Below are 20,091 nucleotides of genomic sequence, written 5' to 3'. Positions count from 1 at the left end.
TAGGGCTACTAGCTTTATGCGAAGTTGCTAATGCTGCTGGCTGTTGCTTCATAATGAGTGTGCAGACATGAGAGTGATATTAATCTTCTCATCTAAGTCTCAGCAAGAAAGTGAATAAGCATATTTCCTAAAATGAACTCCTTCTTGACATTTTAATGAGCAAACAATTAACTGATTAATTGAGAAATCAAGTGGCAGATGAATTGATAAATAAAATAAAACTGCAGCTATAGTTTAGTAGCATTATCACCATTATCCATTGCAGACAACCCACAACTTCAGATGGGGGTCACGGTGTCCAAGGTTTTTTAATCGATCTGGGTCTAAGCTGACCTTTCTAAATTGCCTTGAGAAAGGAACTGAATGTCTGCCAGCCTCTCACAGACAACACTCTCTGACGTCCTTGTCCCTCGTGTATTATTAAAGCAGAACATTAGTTACAAGATATCGACTTTAAGAAGTTTGGGAAACCTTCTAGTATGTGTTATCTGTGTGCTGGTTCGTCCTGTTGTGTGATTGAGTCGCAGAGACAAAGGGAGATCAAGGTGGGAGACAACAGAGCAGAGAAGTGCTGATTAAATCGGGTCATCAATCCTAATCTGGGTAATCTAGTGGTTACTATGGTCACAGTCCAACAGGACTTTGTTAAGTATGGCCCATCCCATAATCCCAGCTTTATCCCACCTCAAGTCTCTTCTGACAACTGTGCGCGCACAGACAGATACAGCATTCGTTACTAAAGGCATGCGTTTGTGCAGTGGGTTGAAGCCTTTTTGTGGGGCCTTTTTTCAACATCTCCTTTTCACTGCCAGTGGAGACCTCGTACAAAACAGTGCACTTCATCATGAAGAAGAAGAGGCAGTGGTGTGTGAAGGGAGACTGAAGCCTGCTCTCTGCCAGCCTGTTGGCTCTATCTGCTGTCTACTTGAAGAACTACAGGAAGCGTCAGTCTGAGGTCATGTCAGAAGAGCTCTTGTACAGTTTGGCTTTAGCTGAGTAGACGGCCACCATGGAGATGACCAAAAAATTTGCTTTGGCAGATTATCCAGATGGTCAATCCAACAGCTTTTGTTTTGTGCTTGCCACTTCCTGTACTGTTGTTTTCACAATGAAAGATAATTGAATGAGGACTAACCCCTCCACCACTTCTCAGGAAAACATTTGGGGCTCCAGCAATTAGAAAAATTAGTCCCTTCTTCTCTTTCTTCTTCTTTGTGTTCATTACGGAAACTGAAAACCAACAGTCATACCAACACCTACTGCATCACAGTTTATAAAGTCATGCCACTAAATCATCTTACTATTCTGTACATTATAATAAAAAAGTAAAAACGTCTTTTCTATTACTCTCTCTCTTTTTGGGTTATATCTATTACTGTACATCACATGTTATACATTTTCCACTACATTATACCACCAAGGCCTGTTTCCCATTAAATACAGCATAGAATTAAACATAAAGGCAGGGGTTATAACATAATGAGCCTTTTTCACAGCTGAAATTTTGAAAAGCACAGGTGGAGCTGAAAACCATTAATCATAGCTCTGTCCCATTTAAGTATTCAAGTAAGCCAAACCAGTGAGCAAGCAATGCACAATGCCAGGACTCTGGAGCTGACACATCTAAAAGAAATACTATCATCATTAATGTTATTAATTATACCTGTGACCTGCTACCACATGTTAAATGTCTGCTGTGTTCTGCTATAATGTCTCCTTTTATTACCCACTGTGCATCACTTTCCTTCCACAAGTTAATCACACTGTTTGGCCTTTCCACTACAGGTTCCCTCTTTTTTCTTCTGTTTGTTATAAGCACTAACAAATGCAGGTACGGGAATAACTTCAAAAGTAACTCATCTTGAAACTCAACGTTTTGAATATGACATATGAAGAGGAACTCCTGAGGACGGCTGGATGTAAACATATTACAGTTTTCAATGATATAACTTTCTCAGTCCACTGAAAAACAACTCATGCTTCAGTTATTTCTGCAGAAAATGTGAATTGTTTAAATTAAACTGAGCTCAGCCTACATTTCATTTCAGGATTGTAGGATTGTATCCATTGTCATAAATATGTCTTTCTTCATAATTAATAGGGAAAAACACTAATACAGAAGCTTTCTTCTCTCTAATGCCTCTTCCCTCTAGATGGCACTGCAAGATTTATGTCTTTTAAACAGCGTTGAAGCCAACAAGTGTTCATATGAGTTACAGTGAAACATTCTTGTCTGATTTTATGGTGTAATTTCTTTCTTTTTTTTTAAGTAATGTTATTTATTTGTTTGATAAATGCCACCTATATTAGCAGAGCTCTGCTTCACCAGGTTCAACCATATTCTGATAATGTATGGATCAAAGAACCAATAAATTATCTCTTTGCTTGATGATTTGCTGATTTGATGTATGTATGTGTAAGTTGTGTATTTCTTTTCTTTATAAGGCAACATTCAGTCATGAAGTAAAAAAAAAAGAAAAGAATGAAAGTACATTTCAATAATGATTCATTCATTTGTGATTTATTCATTTTAATAATTTCACTGTATAATCAGTGAGTTATTATTATTGCAATTAAAGGTTTTGTTACATATTTTTGTTTGTTACACATATTTATATATATTTACAATTTCAGTGTATCTTACATATCTTATCTTGAGTGCATTGTCATTGTTCATGTTAAAATATTTTTTCTTTAGTGACAATTACTTATTTTATATTAGTGTGTCAAAGAAATTAAATTTCAACTAAAACAAACATTCAGTATGCCATCTAAATGAAATCAATAGATGCAAAAACGCAAATAATTTTGCTTTTCTCTGCAGACAAATATAACATTTCATAAAATAATCAGCTGGACTAAATTTAAACAAACTAAGACGCCTGAAATTGTTGCCGTCCTACATTAATGCTTAAATTTAACACTAAATTATATTACAGTGAGATAATATCACTCAGAGCAAGTCAAGAAAAAATCTAATAATGATAATCATATTTTCACCTTACATTTTTTACACTGTGATTGCACATTTCAAATCATGAGCTAAAAGAAAAGAAGATATTACAGGTCTTGTGTAACTTTCTAGCTACACATATGTACAATAGAGAGTAACACAGGTAAAACAAGCATTTTACACAAGTACAAGGTTCAAGATTACATCTTACCCCTGTACAGATCTTCGATAATGGTTAGCTTCTCTACCTTTTGTTGTTTCTAAAGAGTTTACGCTGGAGATTGCTGTTTCACTCGCGTTTATGGACATGCAGGACGTTGTTACATACGGGACAGGAATGATGCACATCCTTGCAAGAATTCACACAGAAGGGAATCAAACAGCAAGGCCAGATTCTGGAATAAAGTGAAAATAATACTTGATTACTATGTCTGTGTGTGTGTGTGTGTGTGTGTGTGTGTGTGTGTGTTGTGTGTGTGTGTGTGTGTTGGGGTCTCTACTCACACGAAGACTCCTAGTAGGCCACAGATCAGCCAGGTGAGTAGACCATTCTTATACTCAACTTTAGTGAGAACGGTGTTTTGGCAGCGAGGACATAACATCTGTCCAGGAGCATCAGTTGGAATCGGCTGCACCACCACCACCTGCTGTACTGTGAGCAGGAAAAAAACTTGTACTACTGACAATTACTGTCCACACCTCCTCACCAGCCCACCACTGAACGCAAAGTTTGTTCAGTTTTTTTCTATATGACACAAATTTGAAAGTTATTTTAACTTATGAGAGACAGTTGGAGAGAGACACTCACCAGGCTGTAAGATCTGAGGCTGTTGTTGGGGGTACTGGTAAACATGTTGTTGAACTGGATATGAGAAGGAGACATTTAGCTTGAGAAAGGTTAAAAGAATAAAATTAAACTCAAATGCTCTGACCACATGGATTAAAATGAGAGGAACAACTTGAAAAATAGAGTAAAATAGAACAAAATAAGCCCCTGATGTCTTACCAGTCTGCACGACATGCTGACTTTGGACTCCCATATAGGCAGCCATGTTGGGGTCTACAGGGGGGCCTGGGTACGGCGGTGCTGGCATATTTGCCATATTGGGTGGCATTGCCATGGTAGGTTTCTGATCCTTTTCTATGATATCCGTCTGATGGAGCAGAGAGAAAAGCTTGTAAGGCAGAGGAAAGAAGGTACAAAAAAATGATCTGGAATAAAGCCTTGTAATCCAAAAATGTCTTTCAGAGGGTCCCCTGATCCCTGTCGGTGAATTAAAGCAGTGGATCGAAGTTGGGTTCAGATCAAAACCCGGAAACTCCAGTGGCGTATTTATTTTTACACCATGCCTCCCCCGAGTGTGAAAACCTGCTATTCAAGTTATAGAGTGCTCGAAAGCAATGAATGGCCAGTTGCAACAACATTGACTCTAAGGCATGTGTATGCAAACAAGCAGGTTTGGTGGCATTATATCTTCACTTTGTAAAGGAAAATGAAACTAGAAAACACTAGATAATAGTCCCTGCCCTGTGTATATAAATGATCCTTCACCTCACTGTTCTACCAAAGGAATGTATTGTACTAGAAACTGTCCAAAGCAAATGCACAGTGTTGCTTCACGTCTCCAACACACCTACAAATAAGCCACTGATAAGAATTTGCATTGAACCCGCCTCAGTGACGATGTTCTCTGTTGGCAGATTGGATTCAGTAACACTGAATACACAGCAACATTTTCATTTGTCAAAGAGGGAATACCACATGTGAAACACATTTTGTTAACAGCTCAGTTCCATCAAGCGTCCCAGTGAGCCATGACAAAGAGCCACCATTCATAATACTCAAAGACCCTTGAACAAGCTTAACTGAATATAGTCATTTTTAATTTTGTTAATTATGCCTGGGCTTTTCATGCTGAGACGAGTCAACATGTCTGCTGTGAAAAAAAAAAAAACACAGAAGTTTCAGGGGAACACTAAATACTGATTTCAGTAAGGTGCCGGTAATAATATCTGATTCCGTGCCTGCAATATTATCTCCAATAATATCACAGTCAAACAATTAGAATGTCTGAAAAGAAACTTACTATGTCGACCTTGAATTGAGATTTATTCATTCATTCATTCATTTTTGTCGTACTGCTGTTTTGAAGGCCACCGATGAACGTCCATGCTGAATCAGAATGTAAAAACTCAGATAAACATGTCAGTCATCTTCACCGAGTGGTCAATGAGCTCAGCGGTAAATTTTCTGTTTTGCGTACAATTTGCGACATTTCTCTGTTTGCATGTGTTTGCTGCATTTGCAACGCATTTCTTTACGTTTGTTATGCGTTTTACATTTGGCAAATGTGTTTGTTTTATTTGCAGCATTTGTTTTCTACTTGTGACCTATGTCTCAACGTAGAGAGGAAGATTTCTTTATTTGCTTGTGTTTTCTTAAACTGCATGCACTGCCCTGTCTTTGCCTCCGTACAAATCGGAGGATGTGAATCTGTTGACTTACTGAGTAAAGTTATTATTGATGTAAAAGGACAAAACTTGTTCAACCTGTTATAAGATGCACTCTGCACTGGCATTCAGCATTCCTGCACTCAGTATTCCTGTTATTGTTTGCTAGGCTGAAACCTACCTCTCATGATTGATTCAATTTGTAGTTAAGTTTAGTTTGAGTTAAATAAAGCTAAAGCCACTTTCTAACTGGTACACACATGAAAACCAAACAACACACACACAAATCTAATCTTCTGCCAGTATGTTTTATTTTCTCACACCTGAGGACAAAACTGACGCAGCTTACCTTGACGAGGAGGTGAGGAGAGAGTGTGGGAGCGCAGCACTGCTTCTTCCAGTGATCTTTGAGGACAAGACAACAAGACAAATGTCATGGTGATGTGTCAGAAAGGAGGTGGAGCAACACTGTGAAAAGGTTGCAATAGGTGTAGATCACCTGTATTTGAGTTTCAAAATGTCACTACAACATTACTTTTATAACTAGTGAAGCATTTCCAACACAGCTTAAGACTTTAAAATATTAAATTGTTTACGTTACATAATTACATTATTAAATCATTTCAAACATAATGTATTGATTGATTCAAGCTTATATTTACACAGGAGGAACTTGCTGAGCGAGATCTCTTTTGCAGGAGTGCCCCTATTATATACATATTAACTGTGACGAATTACATGTTTGAAAAAAAAAGAGGTCAAAGTAAAACAAAAATAGCTACAAGACGATGTAATAAAGGTTATTCAAACTGCAAAGTGCAAAGCAAAATAAAAGGGATTCTTAAAAGAAAACTTGTGTGGGATGTACTGAGTTCCGTATCCAAATATAAATGGTGGACAATTATTAAGTGGTTATTAAATGCCAGAGGAACAACTGCCGTTTTAATGTTACAGCACTGACGGGCTTAGTCTGATGAGCAACTCACTAAGAGACATTTGGAAATATTAAGTTGATTCAAGCAAAGGTTCAGAAGATGATAAGGAGACAATGTGTGAGACCATCGCCCCTGTGGCCACTGTCGCTATGCAAAGATTTCAAATCAGGTGATAATATACACTGTTGCCCATAAAGTTGGAATAATTTTATTTTCAGACACAATCTTCTGTTTATTCCTATTTGAATGCATAAGTAATCACTTTTGACCAGGTGCAATGATTACATTATGTGTCCCAATTACCCAGGTGAAATTAAATAAATCACATTGTCACAATCATTTCAAGGAAAGAGGTAAAAAATATTTTATTCCAACTTTATGAGCAACACTGTTTATAATGTCAGTTTTTTTTGGGGACAATTTTAAGTTGTGAATTACACATTTGGTTTTATGATAAGTATCTAAGCTCAGTGTAAGTGGGTTTAACTTCATGGCCCACGCTCAGCATGAGGTACAATGTTACTCAGTGGAGCGGTATTGATCGACTGATGTTTCACTGATGTTTCTAATAGATTTTGGACACAGCGGAGCTCTGTGGCACAGACAGTGCAATAAGATCTATCAGGCTTCCATGACAGAGAGAATATGTAAGAAGCCGGATCAGTTAATCGATTGCTTTGCTCTTTTTATGGTAGTTGTTGACTATTAGAAGTTTGAATACCAACAGAGCTATATTTTTACATGAGCCTCCCCTGCCTATAAGCGGGTGTGACCTGCTCTCGGCTCAGCAGTGGTGGTACTGTGTGTGAAGCAAGGCTTCAGTGTGTGATATCAATGTTATATTTTCCTTACTTTGAAAATGATTGTCTTCATACTGATTGATATAATGAGGAAATTCTTTGAGTTTTGTCTGTTACAATTACGTTTTTGTTTTGATTATTTAATTGTATTTTTGATTTCTATGTTAAGCACTAAATTCATTCTGTGAATATATTTTATAGTATTAAATGTGTGTTGTTGGTATGCACAAAATCACACACACACACCTGTCCAGCATAAATTCACATAATTGAGACAAATTTGAACTATAACAGAATAACAGCACCAGCACATTAACCAAAAGCATGTCTGAATGATTTATAAGAAGCTGGAGCATCCAGGCTCTTCTGAAGAGATACAGCAGGTCGTCACTCAGATCATGTGAGTGTGAAATCCTGTATGCATGAAATTTAAACTGTGTGTGTGTGTGTGTGTGTGGTGTGTGTGTGTGTGTGGTGTGTGTGTGTGTGTGTGAATGTGTGTGTGTGTGTGTGTGAATGTGTGTGTGTGTGTGTGTGTGTGTGTGTGTGTGTGTGTGTGTGTGTGTGTGTGTGGTGTGTGTGTGTGTGTGTGTGTATGTGTGTGTGTGTGTGTGTGTGTGTGTGTGTGTGTGTGTGTGTGTGTGTGTGTGTGTGTGTGAGTGTGTGTGTGTGTGTGTGTGAATGTGTGTGTGTGTTATGTTGTCAGAATCTATTTGCCTCTTCTAACACCAGAGGACGTGCTGCTGGGAGAAATCTCTGAAAGCTTGCCATGTCAGGTAATGTTATGCTGCATAGTGGCCACTTGGTAGAAGCAGTCGACCTTCTGTCAAGCAGTCGGAATATTGAGAGAGAGAGAGAGAGCGAGAGAGAGAGAGACAGAGAGAGAGAGAGAGAGAGAGAGAGAGAGCGAGCGAGCGAGAGAGAGAGAGAGAGAGAGAGAGAGAGAGAGAGAGAGAGCGACTAGTACCAGTGATGCAAAGTAACAAACTACATTTACTGAAATGGGTACAATTTTGAGAAGCTTTTACTTGAGTATTTTCATTTCATGCTACTTTATACTTCTATTCTTCTTCTTTTCTTAAAAAACATATTACATTCAAAACGTTTGCTGTTGATACCCTTTGCCCATTTCTCTTGCCGGCTACCCAGAAACTAACCAGTGCTCTTCTGCTGCTACTGTAGTTGGCCACGGGTTGTTATTTTGTTCTTTCTTTAGGAAAATGCTCCATATAAGCACAGTATTAACTAAAATGACATGTTAAAGTTAGACTTTGATCCTTCTACAAAAGTAGGTCACACAGATTAACGCAGAACCTACCTCAGTGTTAATTGCATGCAGCCAAATGACAAAGTGAACCAGGGGCCACGGGGGCTGCTGCGGGATCAAAGCTCTTTTTGGCCCGTTGGCAAAGCAGCCTTGTATCAGTATTACTCGAATGAGTTATGTCTCACAGAATAGCTCGCCACAGCCTGGCCTCAGTGAGCTTTCTGCAGCCACACTCTATCCAGAATGTGAAAAGACTTTCTATTTGCTTTGAGACAGCAAGACTCAATAAGATCGCCATAGATCACCATGGCATGATGGCAGAGGCATTCTCAGCCTCACAAAGCTTCCTTCCACTGTACAAAGACATCCAGGTAAGGTGGTAGAGGGTGAATGTGGCCTTCAGCCCCTTATGACACTTAACAGGATAGACTGTTTATAAAATGAATGGATGGATAGTTTGTGTTGAATGTAAGAAACGGAAGAAAATGCTGGCGTAGGGGCAGCAAAGATTTATTAAATGTATTATATATTAATCACATTAAGAATTACAAACAAACTACTTTTCTCTTACAGCTTTGAGGATTTGCATTTTTGTTTTTTTGTTTAAGGAGTAACTGTGTACAAATTTCATTTGATGTGAAGATGATAGCTCAGGGGAAACAGTACCTGTGTTTAAAATAATATAAAAAATAATATAAAAACAGAAGCACAATAAAACCATCATTTATTTTGTGCTCCGAGACATATTTTTCTATTCTGTGTGTGCTTCTCCTGGTTCTCTCCTCAATTATGAGAATTCAAAAAGAGGTTAATTTTCAGTGTCACTGGAGAGAAACTAACTTTTCATTAGTTTTCCTATTACTACTCAGAAATTGGTTTACAACCTGAAAATGGTTAATAAAAATAAAATTTAAAAGTTACAAAGTTTTGTTACTTTGTGATTTTATTTGGTTTTATTATTTCATCACATCATCACAAAACATTTAAAGATGTGACACAGAAACTAAACAAAACAACAAATATTGAAACTTCTTTGTGAACTGAGCACAGTTTTATGTACATATCATACTCATCATACACATCGCATTGCTGGCTTGGCTTAAACAGATAATTTTCTCACACTGAAATCTGTGTCATCTGTCAACTGCTAGATGTCATTACAGTATTTTTACACATATGTCATGTACAGATGTAACACATTTTGAGAGCATTCACAGATGCAGTCAGGAGGGATTCTGCTGCAGCTGCCAGTAGAAAGAAATGTGTCTTTTTTGAAACAGGCTGACAGGAAAGATGGAGTAATGCATAATTATAACAAAGTAAAGAGAGGACCTCTTTCACAGGTATTACAACATTCAACACATATTTCAAATACACGAGTTCCAGCACATCATGCTGAAACTCCACTGACTGATTCTGTACTTGATATGGCTGGCATACCAGGAAGCACCTGGCAAGTCGCAGAGTAACATTAACATTCATTCGGTGACCAGTTTTCTCTCTTTTAGCTCTGTCTTGCTCTCCAGCACCTCCTGGGAGGGAATAGCTGTCTGGTGCTCAGCAGGTAGTGTATGTTGGGTTTTTAGAGGCAGGAAACAAGACGTGAGAGCGGTGAGATTGAACCAAAACAGCACAGTTGCAGCCGTAAAACCGAAACAACAAGCTGAAAGATGCTAAAGCGCTGGTTTGAACTGCAGAGTTGGGTGATAATTCTGTGCGCGTTCATCACTAGCTGCACAACACACAACACTGTTATTTGTTGTATTATGAAAATCATAGTTTAATGCAGCTTTAATGGTTTTCCTTGTGTCTGAGAGCTTTAGCTGCAAATTCTTTCATCATTGCTTTTTGGGATAAATCCTTTGTAGGGGCAGACATTGTGTTATATAAATAAACTTGTCGTAGCTTGACATTTGTTTAAGGTTTTACCTAAAATGACAGAAGCTCGGGTTATATGTATTTTTAATCAAAGTCTTCAAGGTTGCAGCCTTTTCTCCTGTTATCTCTACAGAACAGGGAGTTGACAAATGTTTTCTAAATTCAACCAGTCATGACCTTTATAATCATCCTTACCGGTGTGTGAACACTCAGTAGTAAGTAGTGCTGCAATGAAAGAAAACTCTTTGAAATATCAATTTTAATTAAACCCAGCTACACAGCTTGATGTGGTTGACTTTGAAATGCATAATGGCCATTTCTGTCTTACCCCTCTAATTGAATGTCTTCCTACACCTGAGGGTTCTCGCCTCTGCAGGTACAGCAGCTGCAGCTTTAATGGCAACCACTTCTCTCTCAAACGTGTCAGGAGTGTCAGCCAGGCTAAGAAAGCCTTCTTCTTCAACTTGACATCTTCCTTTTCTGCTGGTTCCGACCTGGAAATAATGGGGTGACAAGAAGCACGGAGCTCCTTTTTTTCACACATCCCTATCAAAAAACACATTTGAAAATACCATCCTGTGTAACCTGGGGTCCAAGTTTATTTCTATCACACTTGTCTTAGCACATTTTAAACAGTCCTTAACGCAGTAACGTGCAGTATCCTTTTTTTCAGGTCAAACTCTTCATATCATATTGTTAGTTTATACTGACTTGTATAAAGCTGGCAAGAACCCAAAAACCAAAAAAATCCACCCATAAAAATTTGCAAATCCTTATGGATAGACCCTCAAAATATAATTATTGTTATTAAAAAACATATAATTCCACTTTTCATACATAAAAATACTGCAGAAAAATCTAAGAAATAAAACTAAAACCACAACAGTGATTTTATTCCCACTCATTCTTGTGCCTTTTCATTGAAAGTCTCTGCCTGTAAATCACTGGAAATAATGGCACTTTACATTTCTCTCTACATGAGGTAAAAATCAAGTTATGTTATGATAAATAAAACATGCTCAGTGTATGGACTCTTTGAAAAACGTCAAATGAAAATAAGAGAAAATTAATAAGAAAAATTTTCAAAAGCTTTTAACATCCCCTGAATAAAACTGCGTTACACATTACTGATACGTGCACAGTGCACAGTCCACTCTATGACAAAATGGACGAAAAAGAGGTAAAATGGCATGTCCCCCTGCCTTGGCCACTGATACGTCACTGTGTTTTTGACTGACACGTCACTGTGTGACATGTCACTGTGTGAAGTGTCAGTCAAAAGGTCTACATTTAAGAGAATAAAACATTTGTCATGAGCAGAGAGCAGTTCTGTCTTTGTACTCACTGATTGAGATATTTTATTTACAGCTGGTAGATCTCAGTCTCGATTTCCACTCAGTTGCACTTAAAATGTTTTTTTTCAGTGTCTTCCATCACATTGAGATTGAAATTACCCCAAAATGTCAAGAGGAAAGATGCCTGACAAACATTTGTTCCCCCATTTTGCCCTCCTTTAGGTAAGGGTAGGGTAGTATGAAGAGTATCCCTCAATAGCAGCTCTGCAGAGATATTGTCATCACAAGTCTTTTAACTGGGGCCAGATGAAGGGACATCATTACTGATTCATCATCACAAAAACATGGAGAAGCACTCAGAGGAAAACTGAACAGCTCAAACACACTTTCTTTCGAAGAAACTTTCTTCATTTTCTTCATTTTGTCGACTCCACACTGTCATTTTCTCAGGGTCCATGCGTTCACCCACTCATGCTGATCGAGGATTGTTATGGCAACGCTGTGACCGACATTCGAATTCCTCCTTTCTTTTCACATTCCTCTCGTCTTTGTTCGCTCACATCTTGTATATTACATCCATGGCACCTCAAAAAGGAAAAGAGGGCAAGAGAAGACAACATGCTAACGTGGAGCTGAATGCTCCCCCTGTTCTCTGGGCTCTCAGTCTAGCTGTGAAATCAGAAAGTGATTACAGCGAAGCGTGAATGCTACTATTTGGAGAGAGACAAGAAGAAGCAAACTGGAATAGCAGGATTGAGGACCACTGATATAAGGATCTATTTGTGTCAGAAACAAGGAAGACGACTAACTTAATCCAAGTCATTTGAAGCTCATGAAAGTGGGGATAAAGTGTGATCTGCTGCAGAAACTGTACATCAAGTGCTTTTCAATGTCACACTAATCTCTGGGTACAAGGAACAAAAACAGCTCTGGAAAAAGTAGTGACAGAAAGAAAAGCTTTTAAGCACTCAAGTCACAGTAACTTCACAATAAAATCAAAATGTACAAAACAGTCCTGAGGCCACACAATGATTGTGCACAAAAAAGACACTGTTGTCTGTCCTGCAGCCATTACATCTTGTTTGGGGGGCTTTTGGCCTAAAGTGTGGTCGTCATTGAGTGAAATAAGCGATGTGCTCATTTGCATAACTGTCTCACCCTTGGGTGCCCTGTCTGTTGCACTGTCCTATAAATACATAAAAGGGCAGATCTTACACTGTTTGGGACACCCTCTTATTAAAACTGAAAGTCAGTGCCAAAACCTCAAAGTCAATATTTTCATTTAAATATCCATTTTCCAAGAGAGGTAACAGGTCTAACATTCATGCAAGTCACAATTGGAAGAAATATATTTTATTTATTTTTTTTTTATACGTTTTTTTCTTATTATCTTATTTCTTTGTATTTTAATTAATTTATAATAATTTAATAATTTAATTAATTCATATTATTTCATAATATCCAGCAGTCACTGAGCAACATTATCGTTCAATTAGAGTTGTGTTTCTGGCCACTTAATAGCTGTAATAGCTATTCTCTCTCTTTAGCTGCTAAATGCTCAACCAGCTAGTCACCACCAGTGTCTGTCTGCTGTTCGGAGCACAGCACGTATCGTGCACTAGGTTTTTTTCCACTGAAAACAGCTGCCTGTTGCAGCTGAAAACAACATGAGAGTGTGAGAGTGAAACAACAGCAAAATAAACAGAAGGATAAACAATGAAACTCGACATTAAGCGCATTGCTTCTTAAAGTGGTGATTTGTACAGGAGCCAGAAATTGTGACATCAGAGGGATAAGAATGAAATTTGGGTCAGCTGTTGTTTTGTTATCTCCCCTGTTTATATCAATATAAATACAACACAATATCACTGCAGATCACAGCCTCCAAATGACCATGAAGGTGAATTATGTAAAACTGAACATTAGGAAGGGAGGATTTTTTGCAAGGCTTAATTGGCTATTGGTGCACCTAATAACTAGTCTATATTTTAGCACATAATATATTATCATCAGCATAACAATAAACACCATTCCTGTTATTACCAAAAAAAGTTAAGGACATGTAATGTGAAAAGAGAATCTGACCTAGGAAAAGGCTCTGAGGGACCCTAAAACCTTGCATGTTGTCCTTTGAACGAACTTGAAGAAAGAGAGGAATTAAACTAAGCATGTCAGGATTGCTGGTATCGGTCCAACCAAACACTATCCATAGACTGTAAATAAAGATGGACAGAGCCTCCGTGATGTCACCCATAGGTTTCTGAAATGCGGTTTTGAATTTCAGAGTGAGCTATTCTGCCGTTGCCACCTACGTGGCCACTGCCAGATAGAAGGGATTTGCCTCTCCATCATTACATGCACCAGATCCCCCAAATCACCTTCGATACCACAATGGCTATTGTGGTGGATATGATCGAAATCACCGTCCCCAACACTTTGCAGATGCTGGTAATCCATCGTCATGTGCAATTAAAATTATATCATGAGAGGAGAAAACCCAGTTTTATTTGCATAAAATCACTCAATGGAAACACAGGCAATTCGCAATGTTTTGTCGACTTTTCAAAACAAATCACTTCTATTTTGCACAAAACTGCGATGGAAAGGCTGGTAATGGCAGGTTCACTGAGATGGTGATGAGGGAGCTGCAATCAGGTGTGTGGGCAGGGGAGGCAAATGTGGAACATGTGAGCAAGTGGAATTGTAGACAGGAGAAAAATGCTGGTACATCTGGTGGACGGCTGGAGAATGGCAGATCTGTGGAGATGAAGGTGAGAACGTGGGTTAGGAGAAGTGAGCAGGGGTTTGGAGATGGGGGCTGAGGGAAAGTGAGAAGCAGACTGCGACAATGTTACCTGATATATAAGTAGTACTCAGTTTGCATTCCCGTGAGCCAGTGCTTTACAGTTCAGCACTCGGAAACGTGACTGTTTTTATATCCCAGCCCATCTAATCAGGGTCTGATTACAGCTGGGGTATTGAGTGAATGCAATTAGCAGAAAGGAAGAGAAAGCCTGCAGCCCTGTAGGTCAGTGTACTGCTGCTGACTGGGAGCTTCAGTTAGTTAACAACAAATACCCGAGATAGAGATGACTAATTCAATACAGAGGCCATTACAGTGTGAAAGTGTGTGTGTGTGTGTGTGTGTGTGTGTGTGTGTGTGTGTGTGTGTGTGTGTGTGTGTGTGTGTGTGTGTGTGTGTGTGTGTGTGTGTGTTTGTGTGTTTGTGTGTGGGACGTTTTAAGAAATGAGCATATTCTAGTTTTTCTTTTTTTATTCCATTTCATGTTCTCTATGAAATACTGTTCAACACCTAATATTTACATTCACATAATTTTACCAGATTCATTTTTACTGTTCCATATTTATTATCATTGGATCATTATGGGAAATCAACTGATCAATCCATCATCTGAACTGAAGTGAAGGTGGGAGACATGGCATTGTGGTTCAATTGTAGGAGGTCAGGAAAGAGGGAGAGAGGAGAAAGGCTTGGTGCTGAGTATAGTAGAGAGGGCTGAGAGGAGAGCTGAAGAGATGAGAGAGGACCAGCAGAGAGTGTTAAGAGGAGGCAGGGGAGAGAGAGACAGAGAGGCTGGTGCTGTAGAGCTGCGATAAATGCAGACCCCCGACAGCGTGGCCTTTCATATTTCAACACCCCTGCTCCTCAGCTCGCTCCCTGGCGGACCTCGCTGTCTGGCCCAAAAGTCTCATAATCTCCCCAGGGGGTCTTCTTCTTTTAAACAAACAAAGACACATACTAACATACACATAAACAGGATTTCCACACAGGCTTTTTCTCCTCCAGATACATTAGACTGTTCTAATAATGACTGTGTTGGCAGTGACTTTTACTGTAATCACAGCAATCACAAGAAATCTTGGTGCACAGGGTATCACTCATTCTGGTCCTTTGATTGCAGAGCTCATATCATTACCTACTTCTTTGAATCTCTCCCTTTCCTCCTCCTGTTCTTAATCCTACAGTGTCACTCAAGCTGACTCTACAGCTCTAAAGGTTTTACCCAGCAGGGCCTCCTCCTTTCTGTCTTTCAAACATGCGGCATACAAAAGGATGTTTTGTCCCTATTTAAACGTCTGGTTACATCAGAAATTGTAACTGCAATCTTTATTCATGTGTCCACACAGAAATAAGCGTTGCTAGAGGCTTGTTGATGTGACGACCACTTGCACAGCTAGCAGAGGAACTACTCTACCTGGTGAACCAATGGCTAACACACTAGCAAGCTGGCAACATGCTAGCACTATTCAGTCATAATAGTTCTCCATGCTGCTCTCTGTGTTCCCTGCACTGTGCCCCTTACCAGTCTGTGGAAAGGAGTGCAAGTGAAGGGGGGGGGTTAGGGTTAGGGTTAGGGGGGGGATCTGTGCCAGAGATGCCAGCAGGATCAATAAACTCTTTGGCAAGGCTGGGATCATTATTGCTCAGCACCTGGAGATGTTTCAGTGTTTCAGTCACTGAACAAACTGCTCTCCATTATGAACAATACATCCCCTCCGCTCATGACGCACTGCAGAGACAGTGGAGCTCGTTTTCTACTTCAGCTCCACAGTCACAAAAGAACATTTCAGAACATCTTTCTTACCATTCACTATTCACACACAGCTCACGCCTGTGAAGGTGAACATGCCTTCTGACCATAGACAATAAATAAAGATGGACATAGCGTGGGTTACGTCACCATGTGTGGTTTGGAAGCTCAGAAGCTAACCCTAACCCTAGCAGACAGGTAGCTGAACGTGACGGCACCCACTTGTCACTCAAAGCGGCCACGCCCCTCGATTATGCAAAATGAATAAAATATCAACAGGTGACTTATATTAATATTCACCCCCCGTACAGTTGTCATGACGAGGGAAATCAGTTATAGAGATTATTTTTTCCTATCAGCTGTAAACATGTTTTTCAGCCTAAGCGGTTGCTGCCTGGGTGTTCACAAAAAAATGAGAGTGAGGGCTGCCTGTCAGGATTGCAGTTTGTCCATCATATGTGATATCAGTTTGACAAAATCTCATATCAGGGTCGCCTCAGCATTTTACTTATTAATCCAGTTGGTGCTTTATTGATGGTTTTTTTCATCTGACCATGACAGGCAATCATTATCTCTGAAACCACTGATTGGACATCAATAAATCTTGAGAAAATCACACAGCTCATCATTGTAGCCGAGCAGTTTTAAAATTACACTGATTGGCTCAATAGCGGCTCTACCGTCACAGGTCAGAAAGAAGATGACTAGTTTATTGATTGGCAGGGAGGTGGACACTATCATCTGTAGAGGAAGACTACAAAGGGATGTGTTCTGTCAGTCAGCAAACATGAAGAAAGGAGAAATGAGGCCACAGGAGATGACTGGAGCATATTCCCTGCCCTCTGTCTCCTCTCTGACAACTGCATACTCCCTTTGTGCAACTCGCTGCACACAGTATATCTTCATGATTATTCTTTTAGTGTCAGGAGAAGTGAACTGCATGAATAACACGGCCAAGTGAAGAGGTGGAGACCGCAGGAAATGGAGAAAGGAAAAGCAAATAGTGTAAGACAAGCTGATAAATGTGGGTTGGAAAATTGGCAAAGCTTTGAACTGAGAGAATAAAGGAGAGGAGAAAGGTAGAGATGGAAAGAGATGCAGTAAGTGTGTGAATCGGGAGATGACAGAGCAGAACCTTCCAAATAATATGACTCAATTGAAAACATAAAAGGAGGAGTAAATGGAGAGTTAAAATCAGGAGCAGAACAAACACGAATGACTGTGGCTGCCAAAGCATCCATAATACTGGCTAGATACAGACGCACATGCAAGCTGCACCTGGCTGCCTGTGTTTCTCATTTCTCGTGCAGGTGAGTGTGCTGCGTGTGTGTGTGTGTGTGCGTGCGTGTGTGTGAGTGCGTGTGTGTGCATGTCTGTGTTTCTCTCTCTGTTGGTCACCACATGTCTACAGGCAGCCTCAAGGAGCACAGTAACAGGTACAAAAGTATCAGGGTTACTATATGAGGAGGAGTCGTCCAGTGTGTGACCTGCCTCTCCTGCTTGGTGTGCATGCCTGTGCCTGCATGCATGTGTGGGTGTCTAAGCTTGTTTGTTTATAAAAGCAGAGCCAAAGGTCAAGCGAGCCCAGCCCACAAAACAACTCATGGCGGGAGTCTACAAATTGGCCCTGCTTTGTTTGAGATATTGATGAGACAAGAGAAGCAACCCAGACTGACATCGGTGAGATAATGTTTATCAGCAACAACAGTGATTAGATTCTGTTTAGGTGACTGTTAGTCCAATTTTATCCTGTGGATGGGGTGTGTCATTATGGAAATACATTGTGATATCTCTTTTTGCCGTGCTATTAAGTTGTTTTTTTTTCTACAATTGCTAACTCACATATCTATACTTACTTCCTTTCATACTATACTTCAGCTCACTTTTCACACAGTTCTCGTTCTTGCAGATCAGTCAGCACAACAGTTAACCTCACATCAACACTTCATCCATATTTCAAGATCAACTCTAACATGTACCATCACAATATGTGCCAGTGCCAGTATTTATTTATTCATTCATTTGGCATAAACCAAGATTCCAATACAACTAAAATGTCATGTTTTTATTGCATGGATTGTGCTACCTTACACTGTATGTCAGAGTACTAAATCAGAAATGCTGCAATATGATTCTGCTATTCAATGAGACACAAAGCCATATATACTGTATACACTATACAGACATGTACAGGAACAGCCATAGATATAGACATAAACCAGCGTTTGTCTCAGCTCCGTTTCCTTCATTTGGCCACGTGTTCTCATCCATATCACACCTTTTGTCCTCTCTTTAATACATCTGGCGGTCTGATCCATCCTTTGCAATCTTCTGCAGGTACTGTACATGCAGACATCCAGCATTCATTGTGTCCAAGAGAGAACTCCGATCATGTGGCCGGCGGTCATAAACTTTTCACCTCCATAAGGAAAAGGAATTCCTGTGTGAAGTTGAGGAATGGAGAGTAAAGTGAAAGGAAAAAGAAATGGGTTGTATTGTGATTGGGAGAGAATGGTGAAATGCCACATTGTCTCACACAATAACAAAATTCTGCCTCGCTCACCCTGTTTTTTCTTCACCTGGTACAAGTTGTTCAACACTTGCTGGAACGGTCCAGTTCCATGACAACAGGACAACTCCATCTGTTGATGAAGCTCATGTCGTATGATCGAAAGCTCTGAAACAACTATGGACCTTGTAGTGAGTTCAATATTTATGGACAATGTTTAATTATGTGTCACAATAAACTTTCGATATGTCACATCTCGTAGTATCACCTGTTTGTTGATGCAACTGTTATATTTGAATGCTGTCTATTACTGAAATTATATGGTTTTAACTGACAGAGGATTGGAAACTATTTTGAAGCTCCACGTTTCTAAGACTAATGTTATTATTATAAAATATTGATTTCTGTTTTTTTCAGCCTGTTATGAATTGAAAATATCCGTCTTTGGTGCTCCCCAGTGGCAGTGTCAAATCATTTGAAAGATGCGATCCCTATTCTACACACAAGGACATTAACCTTAAAAGGTAAATTTGCAAGTCATTATCTACATTTATATATTTCCTGCTTTCTCTATAATCTCTTAATTCTCTCCTTCAGCCTTTTTCCTTTGCTCCTCCATAGGATAATGTCCGTGGGGCATCGTCTGTCACTCAGGCAGTTAGCCAGTGAGTCTGTAGACAGATACACTGAGTGACAGTCAAACCCCAGGTGATTAACTTCATGTCTTAATCCAAAGAGAAAGCTTTCTGGAGGGGAGCATATAACAAGCTTTGATGGTCACTTGACTGACGTATCTTTTATGTCAATCATAATCTTACACAGAAGGAACACAGACATTGAACTGATGGCCGGGTGCAAATGTGAGTTATTTGAACTGGAAGCTTGGTGATGAGTAGGATTCATCAGTTAGTATTTGTGAAGTACTTTCAGATGTAAATGTATCACAATGTAATAAGAACTGGTTTGGTTTGTGTGGGTGGGGATCTGCCATAATTAATGTGAGTAAGAACAATCTCTAAAGTGTGTCTGAAGTGTTAATTGTGTTGATGATCAGCAGGAGGAGTTTATAATTAGTCACTGTGTTGCAGTCTGGAAGGAACACAAAAGATCAATGTTAAACTCTCAAAAGAATCATTTCAGTCTCGGGCAGGATTATGACTCAATACAAAATTTAAAAGTGGTACTCGCCAAATAATTTTGTTGTAAACACTTCAAGACCACAGATAATTTAACATTTGAAAAGACAGGTCGTCGTTTCTTTTCCCTGTTTCAAGTGTTAGGAGCCTATACACAGAATTTTACATTCAACTTTAAAATAAATAAATAAGATTTCAGTAATACAACTGGCCTCTGATACTGTCCTTGGTTGAGAGATACATCATGGATGGATTACTGAACAGTGCTAATGGGCGCAGGCACAGGGGCCCAAAAGATCTGGGAATCACAGCCT

At 39.4% G+C, this 20,091-nt stretch overlaps 1 protein-coding gene across 1 annotated transcript; it reads right to left on the bottom strand.

The window, feature by feature from the left end:
- Window positions 1–2,504: 2,504 nt before the first annotated feature.
- On the bottom strand, window positions 2,505–5,826 carry LOC130166582 (lipopolysaccharide-induced tumor necrosis factor-alpha factor homolog). Its single transcript, XM_056372268.1, has 5 exons — window positions 5,754–5,826; window positions 3,960–4,107; window positions 3,762–3,815; window positions 3,458–3,605; window positions 2,505–3,348 (listed from the first exon to the last, which is right to left on the bottom strand). The coding sequence occupies exons 2-5, from the start codon at window positions 4,072–4,074 to the stop codon at window positions 3,243–3,245; spliced, it is 423 nt and encodes a 140-aa protein (XP_056228243.1). The 5' UTR covers window positions 4,075–4,107; window positions 5,754–5,826; the 3' UTR covers window positions 2,505–3,242.
- Between the last annotated feature and the right edge of the window lie 14,265 nt (window positions 5,827–20,091).

The sequence above is a fragment of the Seriola aureovittata genome, chromosome 3 (assembly GCF_021018895.1).
Source record: "Seriola aureovittata isolate HTS-2021-v1 ecotype China chromosome 3, ASM2101889v1, whole genome shotgun sequence".
NCBI lineage: Eukaryota > Metazoa > Chordata > Actinopteri > Carangiformes > Carangidae > Seriola > Seriola aureovittata.
Note: the sequence above shows the minus strand (reverse complement) of the source record. Positions and strands in the feature narration are given on the sequence as shown.